The sequence below is a fragment of the Nicotiana sylvestris genome, chromosome 7 (assembly GCF_000393655.2).
Source record: "Nicotiana sylvestris chromosome 7, ASM39365v2, whole genome shotgun sequence".
Classification (NCBI taxonomy): Eukaryota; Viridiplantae; Streptophyta; class Magnoliopsida; order Solanales; family Solanaceae; genus Nicotiana; species Nicotiana sylvestris.
The window spans coordinates 80,491,247-80,500,640 of record NC_091063.1 but is presented as its reverse complement, the minus strand read 5'-3'; the positions used below and the strand labels follow the sequence as shown (position 1 = coordinate 80,500,640).

The 9,394-nt window shown below is 36.2% G+C and overlaps 1 protein-coding gene across 3 annotated transcripts in view; it reads right to left on the bottom strand.

The window, feature by feature from the left end:
- Positions 1-297: 297 nt before the first annotated feature.
- The window catches only part of LOC104239960 (1,4-alpha-glucan-branching enzyme 3, chloroplastic/amyloplastic), a 29,584-nt gene continuing 20,487 nt past the window's right edge, over positions 298-9,394 (bottom strand). For 2 of the 3 annotated variants that reach the window (XM_009794732.2, XM_009794734.2), the window contains 13 exons: positions 7,198-7,299; positions 6,772-6,874; positions 6,333-6,470; positions 6,165-6,236; positions 5,923-6,027; positions 5,256-5,333; positions 5,055-5,162; positions 4,147-4,227; positions 3,488-3,592; positions 1,722-1,807; positions 1,488-1,542; positions 1,177-1,254; positions 298-1,090 (listed from right to left, as the gene is read on the bottom strand). In XM_009794732.2, the coding sequence (XP_009793034.1) occupies positions 1,222-1,254; positions 1,488-1,542; positions 1,722-1,807; positions 3,488-3,592; positions 4,147-4,227; positions 5,055-5,162; positions 5,256-5,333; positions 5,923-6,027; positions 6,165-6,236; positions 6,333-6,470; positions 6,772-6,874; positions 7,198-7,299 (1,066 nt within the window). In that variant the 3' untranslated portion in view covers positions 298-1,090; positions 1,177-1,221. The remainder of the gene's footprint in view (positions 1,091-1,176; positions 1,255-1,487; positions 1,543-1,721; positions 1,808-3,487; positions 3,593-4,146; positions 4,228-5,054; positions 5,163-5,255; positions 5,334-5,922; positions 6,028-6,164; positions 6,237-6,332; positions 6,471-6,771; positions 6,875-7,197; positions 7,300-9,394) is intronic. The other variant, XM_009794733.2, reaches the window with a different exon arrangement.

Sequence of the window (9,394 nt, the reverse complement as noted above, 5' to 3'; positions counted from 1 at the left end):
TAGTCTGTTCATATACTATGTAAACTCAGATGCATCGGTCCATAAGCGTGACAATATGATAAATATTGAATGTGCTAAAAGATGAAGTAGATCTAATATATTGAAGGAAAGTTGTCCGAAAAAAACCTGAAACCTCTCGCAATCAATGCAAACTTAAGAATATAACATAATTGAAACAAATGATCAATATAGGCAATATAAAATCGTTGAAATTAAACTTGTTTTCCGTGCAGATATAGAGTAAGATTTAAAAACCCTTATCGATCTTAAAGGACAACTTTTTAGAATTAAAATAAATTAGAGCAGAATGAATATAAATTTTTCATGTGGTCGATTTCTACTTGATTTGGCATTGAAACATAGTTGATACATTTGGTTCAACCCTACTCTGATCATTTACAAATCAAGATTTGCCAATTTAGACATACGCATAGCAAATCGATGGGAGAGAACACTACCAGTTCCTAGCTCATCTTCACTTTGATATTTCACATACACCTTTTTGTATTTCAAAAATTCTCCAAAAACTCCATAGAAAACCACCAGAGGTGGTCTTCACGATTCTCTTTTTCTTTTCTGTCCCTTCATCCTCTATCACATACACTTTGTAAATATACATTAACAAGAAACACACGATTTACAAACACCTTCCGGAGATCTTGAATCAATTACTTAACAGACACAATGTTTAAAGGGATAACAAAATATCCGATGTAAAATTGAAGTTTCTCGTCGATTTGAATGCTCTTATATACATTGTTAACTCCAAAGAAGATCTTTCGACAAATCTTCTATTGGCTACTTCCTTAAAAGTGAACCTTTCTCATTCAAAACTTCACTTTGTTGCCCTCATATACCCTAAACTGACAGATGGTATCGCTCAAGACCTATGAAATCTTAATCTGGTTTGCGATTGTCAGTAGATGCTTTTGGCCCCTATGGCAGAGCCAACATTTTCTTCCATGCCCCATTTGCACATCCAGATATCGAAGGCAAAAAGTTCATGATAACTGACTTGCCAACAGCTTGTTCTCAAGAATCCCATCTTGGAAGAGGCGCTGACTGATAAGTATAATGGGCAAAGCTCATTCTGTTAGAGGAGAAAAAAACTGAATAAACTATACAAGCTAATGTACGCCTAGCATCTGAGTCAAATTGACACATATCATAACCTACCTTTCGTTCACGTCATAGTATGAAGCAATATGACAACTAGAGCAATCATACTCTAAGAATTCGAGTCAACTTGTAGACCTGCAGGAGTTAAAGCAAGTAAAAAAAAACATTCGTACATCATGCCCATCGGTAAAGAGCCTGTTTTAGCAAATATGTGCTATTGACAAGCGCTTTACAAAAAGAAAACTCCCTTTTACAAGAATAATATCTCTTGCGATACCTTTTGATAACATTGAGATACTTCATAAAAATGTTTCAAGTTTATAGAATCCTACACCATCAGAAGCCTAAATAGGAAAAAAAATTCAAACCTGAGCACTTCTACTTGGTAGAGGCACTTCCAAGCAAAATCTCATTCCATCAGCTCTGAAATGGAAAAAATAAAGACATGCCTAATATAAAAGCTGATATGGATATCATGTAAAAACTTCAGAATTTCTTCCCAATAGAAGTAGAGAATGCAAGCTACTAGATATTAGTCATGTAGAAACATGGAAACTTCATCTTCCCAGTAGCTGTAAAACGTAAATCAAGCGACTAGTTACCTTCTACTAACGGTTCTTTGAACAATATGATCATGTTCAATCAGTCCTCTACCGCCATACTTCTTTTCATCTGTATTTAATGTGACCTAAAACAATTTAAGGAACAATAGGGTAAGAAATACTAACACATTATAGTCAGAGAAGTTACAAAATTCATAGATCATCTACGCCAATGAAGATGTCAACTGTGTTCCTCAGTAGATATACTATTCTCTGAAATTTCAAATCTGTAACTGATGGAAAGATTAAAGTGAGTTGTTTAATTGGAGGAAGGTGTTCGTGAGAGCCCACCACTTCCTTTTTGGCTTTTCTTATTCCTAAGTATGAAAGAATTAGAACTGTTTTAAGAGTCACTGTTAAGAATGTTAACGTTAAGGAAATGTAAATATGACAACAATTTGTTCCTTGTAAATAGAGAAAGGTTTTTCCCACTACTTAAGGTTAAAGTCTTGGCATGAAACGGGCGGCACAACTGAAGCTGAGCCTCCGTTCCATTAGAGAAATACTGAGATGAGACGATCTTTGCCATGCGCACAAAGTCGTGCCAAGTGAACTGGGATAAGAGTAGGCTAGCTTATTGTTCAGTACGACTGAGAGTTAGACAAGTTATTTGTGTACCACTGTCGGTATGGTCGCTATGGGGGAATTAGCCCATGACAGTTAATATCAGAGCAAGGAAAGAGCAAAGTAATGCCGAGGTGATACCAAGCACAGCTGGTTCACTGCTTGAGTTTGAGCTTATTTGTTCGAGCATAGCTGGATTATCAGTTTTGAGATAGTATTAGAGCATAGTGGCAGTTCACATTTTGCTAGGGCCATAGCCTTTATATCAGGTCAAGGAACATGAGATAAAGGCAGAGAATAACTACTTAATATATACATGGTAAGCAGGTATTCTCTACTCTAACTACACCAGTAAACATTCTAAATACTACTAGATACAGATATTCACGAGCCTGGGAAAAATTGAAATAGAACTAGTCACATGTGTAAAAATACAGTCTGCCACATCGGGAATAATATTGTAAAAAGTATCTATAAAAATCATAGGCGTAAGACAATTGTCTTCATGCATTTCTCATTTTTTTCTCTCTACTATCTTACATCATAATACTGGGTGGTGGTTGTATCTTACATCATAATACATATATAAATTCAATTTGGTTCTTAAGTTACTTTAATCAATGGGGATAGAGAAACAGCTACACAGATTTGTTCTGGATAGAGAAACAGCACAGATCTGTTCAACTTGCAGAATCCTTTTTTCATATTTGTATTTATCTTCATGTGGAAGTGAGAGAGATGAAACTTGAAAAAATGCTCATATCGTCACTGAAGCTAGTGCTTATTCTGATTTACTATGGAGGCTGGGCTAGAAGTAGGGACAGAACAAACAGCTACATAAATCCTTTCAACTTGCAAACCCGCTCTAAGTTGATGGGGGATTGAGAGAGATGAAGATAGGAGAAAAAGTATATCTCATACAAGCTAGTGCTTATTTTAATTTACCACGAAGGTCGGCTTAGATACTTCTCATCTCTGGAAGAACAAACTGAAAGATTCACAAACATTTATCTCATTACTTATATATAAATGGCTGGGTGACCATATGACAGTAAATACTTATGAGATACCTTTATGCCCGACTGAAATAAGCTCTCATAAACTTACCCACAAGGAACAGCAAATGCTGGAAAAAAACTTCAAAATATTGATTGAGGCAGAAAATATTTAATTTAAAAAAAAAAAGGATAAATGACACTTACTTGATATTCTCCAGCTTCTTCCACACCTATAGTGTATCTTTCATATGCATTGACAGGATGAAAGTTGAACACAAAGAGATTGGGGCCTCTCAAGTAAGAAATCACCTGTTCCAAAGACAATTTTACTCTTTATCTTCGAAAAAGATACTGACGAATGATAACAGTAAGCAAGAAGGGTTGATTTAGAGAGAATATAAATGAAATTGGGAACTCATACACTCTGCCGGTTTGTTGAAAAAACTACGAAAGAAGATGCTACAAAGCATGAAAAATTGGGTTTGCAACCCTGAGAGTTCATTTCAAGCAAATGCACCAATGTGCCAACTGATCCATCACTACTATGACACCAAATGTTACTACTGGCATCGACCAAATGTTCGTCATACAACCCATTCATTCCAGCAACAGGCAATTATTGTGATCCTTTTTTTTCACTTGGGGGGCCACAGCCCACAGATAGAGCTAAAATATGAAAACTCCATCCCTATTCAGGACCCCCCACCCAATAAAGCGCCATGTAACAGCAGCAGCATCTTCTAATACTCATCAATCAGGCATAACCGATCAAAAAAATCTCATCAATCAGGCACACCAGAAAAACCAGATAGAGACAAAGTTCATAATGGAAAGATATCAAATGAAAGAGAAAGTCTTTGTACCATGGTAGTATCATTGACATGGTGAATATTGGCAAGACCTCGCGACAAAATTCTCCCATTTTCATCCAAGTCCATCATATCCTGAAAAATGGAAGGAGTGAGAATTCTCTTCTGTCTTTTTTCCTCTGGTTGCAGAACAACTATTGTAATTCACAGTGGAGCCAAAAAAAGAAGATTCGTTTCATATGTCTATAGTTGAATAAACCTCAAGTTCCAAGTTATCTTATCAACCAACTAACTAAGATTATGGAGAGGTGTTATTTTCCACTTCGTAATCACGGTATGCAAAACAGCACAAGTGAGCCAAGTCTCATTCAAGTATAACAGACAACAATAAAGATGGGAGTAGCCCTAGAACCTCATTTAATATTGCACAATTACGAGGGCTGCCTTCATTGCCCATCCCGTATATCTTTTCTACACAGGAAGGTTGCTAACGTGTGGAAGCCGAACTATATTACACCTTGAGGGAAAACAAGGGGAAAAGCAATATGTGGCATCCAACAAAATATCTCTTAAAGACTGCACGCAAAGGGAAGATAAATTTAGTGACAGTCATTTGAAAAAGCCCAACTACTAGAGTTGCCTTCCGTTACTCTAGATCGGATAAATTTAGTGACAGTCATTACTCTTATGGTCTATTTTTTCCACACAGAATATTGGAAAGTTTCTGTCAGAATTAGTAAAAACCAACAATGACGTATCCAAGCGGAACAAATTTACTCCTTGAGGGGGAAAAGGGAGAAAAAGCAACAAATAGAATACACCAGAATATCTAACAAAAAGTACACCTGAATTGCAATATATGTTTAGTGACAGTCGTATAAGGAGAGAGAGAGAGAGAGAGAGAGAGAGAGGGAGAGAGAGAGAGAGAGCACATTTTGCATAATTAAAAGTTCAGCGGTTACCTTATCAAATGAGAACAATTGATTATGTACGTCATTTTCCAACAGATCCCACTGACGGTTAGCTAGTGAAAATGAGAAATTGTTGTTTGGCATGGGAAACTCAACCCTCTGTTGCAGGATACAAATGACATTTGTTACTAAATCTACAGTATCATTTCTGCACCTGCATAAATCACAGGTGCAGGAACTAAATATTCTCACCTTTGGGTGACCAAATTCATTGCCCATGAAGTTGAGGTATGCATGACCACCAATTGTAGATGTAATTAATCTGATCATCTATTTAATAAAAGAAAATCCAACTCAGAATTAGACATGCTCAAATGCATGGAATATCACACAACCATAAGCAGGTAAGTAATCTAAACTTGTGCTGAAAGGAGGGAAAATAGCATAGTGTATACTTTAGATAAATCCATCCTCTTGTTCATTAAGGAGTTTATCCGAAGGTCTACTCTGCTAACCGGAGAATCAAAAATATCAAATTCATTAAGCTGATTATTTTTACCAGACAAAGAAAATTTTAAACACTAGTTTCTTCCAAGCACATTTAAGTTTTACATGAGTGCAATCATTATTGACCACAAAATAAAGAAAAGTCGAGAATTAAACAGAGATTAATTTTGACCTCAAGTAGGAGGTAAGCATGTAAGTTCATTAAAGATATTCGTTTTGGCTGGATTACTAAAATAGAACGAAAACAACACAATTAAGAGACAAGTGCAGGGTGGCTGATCATCATACCAGATCTGATCACTAGAGGAGAAACAAGAAATGTCAAGTAATTAGCTTTGTCTAACAAGCAGCCTCTAGGTAGTACCAGATATTGACTTTCTACATGGACCATAACCACAAATCAGTTAATTACCTTGTGCAACGAGCATCCTCTAAGGAATGACTCTTGTGATATAGGAGATTTCTTCGAGGAGTTTCCAATCAGTATTTCTGCAAATGAGCGACCTCCAGAAATGGACTAGAAGAGATGGAGAATTACAACCAATAAGATAATGTTGATTATAGATTCAGAAATTTACAGTATGAAATAAAAGAAAAGGAAATAAGAGATAAGTCATAAATTCTACATGATAAAAAGAGACAGATGGTAGCTACCTGGTTGTGATTTTCAGCATACAAAAGCATCTTATCAACATTTTGTCGGCCGCCCACTAATGTGCTAACAATCTAAATTAAGACAGCCAAATTAAATACCACTAACTACCATGGCATTCAAAGCTTGAAAGGAGAAAAATCTTGCCAACCAATAATGCAAGGTTCAACCTTACTCATGGACCATTCATGATCAGGAGTATTTTCAAGTAATGCAAGCCACATCTCCGAGGCAGAAAGATTCACAAAATAATCAAAGCCCAGTCCACCTTGAGAAGTTGGGTCACAAAGTCCCGGATACAGTGTTGCCTGCATAACAGAAAGAGAACTTGTCACAAGACAGTACAGGTCTCAAACTAGCCATAAAGACAAAGGAGGAAACTTGCACAAGTAGAAAAGTAAACAATGAATTCTCTTACTTGTAAGAAAATTTAGAGTTCTCTTTTCAAGAGATATCTTCTTTTCTAGATAAATTCTTTTCAGGAGATATCTTAAAACATCAAAGGTATACTCCACGCAACAAAATTCAATAACAAAGGATTTCTACCTCCTAGAAACCATCTGAGTAAAGCAATGAACAATTGCAAGAGAATTGAAAAGGAACACTTACATCCTCGGCAATCGTGATCACATTTGGGTGAAGAGCATGCAATACTTCATTTGCTAATATGAGGTACAATAAGGCCTCCTTGTCAACATACTGGTTACAGTACCTGCAATGACAAAGCTTGATGATTGTCAAAGAAAGACTGCTCAAGAATGAAATATGCTCATAATCCATCCACCAATGCACATCCTAGTCACATATAATTTTTAGATTTGAGGTCCTTCTATAGCTTTCTTCTTTAATCCACATTACAGTCTCTAGCACTTCCTTATCAAAATAGAACGAGAAAATGCTTGTAAAGATTGTAAATATATGAACTCATATATATATCACTCGTGAACGCACAAAAACTATTAACATGAGACAACATGCCTGCATTGGCAAGTCGACAACGTAAGTGACTGAAAAGATGTAACTTGTGATTCTTACTCATCCATGTCACCAGTAAATGAAGCAAATCCATTGTGTGTATACAGCATGGATGAGAGTGAATGAAAATGGAATCCATCAACATGATACTCCTCCACCCACCTGAAAAAATGTCACTGTATAAGCAAAACGCCAAGAAAATAATTTATTGCGAATCATGTCAAAAAGCATTTGGTTTTGCACTGACCAGGGGAAAAAAAGAGAGTTTTGTGAAAACTGAGTTAGAGAGGAAAATAGAGGGAACTTATTTTTATACAACAACAACAAACCCAGTGCAATTCCACAGGTGGGGTCAGGGGTGGGTAATGTGTATGCAGACCTTACCCCTACCTTGTGAAGATAGAGAGGCTGTTTCTGGGAGGGAATTTTATACTTCACATAATTCGAAAGAACTACAAGATACACCTATATATAGGTACAAAAGAAAATAGTCTGGACATAATAAATAAAGGCGGTGCATTTATTGCACTGTCAGACACTTTATTTATTTATTTATTTATTTATTTTCATCAAGAAAGTGGTTTCAAACCTTGCACAATCATGTCCAGGTGAAAGTATTTTGTTTGGAATTTTAAGCACAGGCACTGACTCAGAAAAAAAAAATCCTGTGAAATTTGAAGGAGTTAAGTTGGTTTATTTTGTACTACTCACTTATTACAGGAGAACTACCAGATGTACCTAAAATGCTACAAAATACAGCATGAACGTAATAAACAAAAGGATGGTGGTCTGTACTTATTGTACCTTGGGTACATTTATCAGGTACAAAATACAACAAACCTTGACTTCTAAAACGTCACCATACAAAGTGAGAAACCAAGACGAGCTTGTAATAAACTAATGCTATAAACTGAACGTTATTTCTTTTTCCATTCGAATAATGTCGACAGAATAGTACATGATGAATAATGCTCAAGGAATTATATCACTTGAACATGTTAGAATAAAAATAAATAATTAAAAGTATACTCTCTCTATCAGCTTAACATGGTCTTAAAGACAGACTCATTCCTATTCTTGCTTTACCCCACCTTGAGCCGTTAAGCTCTTAAAGACAGACTCATCCCTATTCTTGCTTTACCCCACCTTGAGCCACCACATGTTATACTGTCCAGTGTCCATGCTCTATATGTCCAACGCTGAAAGTACAGGGGGAGGAGGGGGTGTTACAGATCCACATTTGTTGAAAGTATGAGTTGTAGTCTCTTTATATGGCCTTATGCATTCTCTTTACTTGAGCCGAGGGTCTATCGAAAACAGCCTGTCTACCTTCACACGGTACGGGTAAGGTCTGCATACACACTACCTTTCTCAAACCTTACTTGTGAAATTACACTGGGTATGATGTTGTTGTTGTTGTAGGCATTCTCTTTACGTCACGAGCTAACGCTTATAGTTGAATTAGAACCAAGACCATTTGCTTAAACATAGTATCAAACATGCAGAGGTTCTAGATTGAAGTCTCACCACCACTCATTTATTAAAAAAAATAAGTGCCATAAAAAAAAGTTTTGACACACGTGAGGGGAGTGTGATAAATTGAAAGTGTGTTCTCTCTAGCAGCTTAAGCTTTTACTCCCTCTATTTCATTTTATATGATAGTGTTTGACTGAATATTGAGTTTAAGGAAACTTGGAAAGGAAGACAAACTTTGACACATACCATAATAACCTTAGAACTTGTGATCTTAAACATGCTTGATATTTTTATGTATATAAGAGCATGTCACTAAGAGTAAAATGAGAAGTTAAAGTTAAAGATTACAACATAGAAAGGTGTCATTCTTTACTGAATATACTAAAAAGGAAAAAGTGTCATACAAAATGAAATGGTGGAATAGATGAGATGGCCAAACTTCAACCAAACTGAATTGCCTTAATAGTACCACTTGGTTACCTATCACAACAAAAAAAGTACCACTATGATCGTACCTCCAGAAGAAAAACTAACACGGTGCTACCCTAAGAAAAACTTGATAAAGAAAAGGAAGAAATATTGACACTGTGGCGCTGCCCTGAGATTGATTTGGTGCTCCCATGAGCCAAAAACATATTGGGCACAATCGTGAGACAAACTGTGGACTCATGAGACAAGTTGATATAGAGTACATGTATGTTGCCACCTTGATCAGTTCACTGGAAATCCATGGTTGTACTATTGTTGTGGATCTATGAGACTTGACTAAAAAGAGGTCATA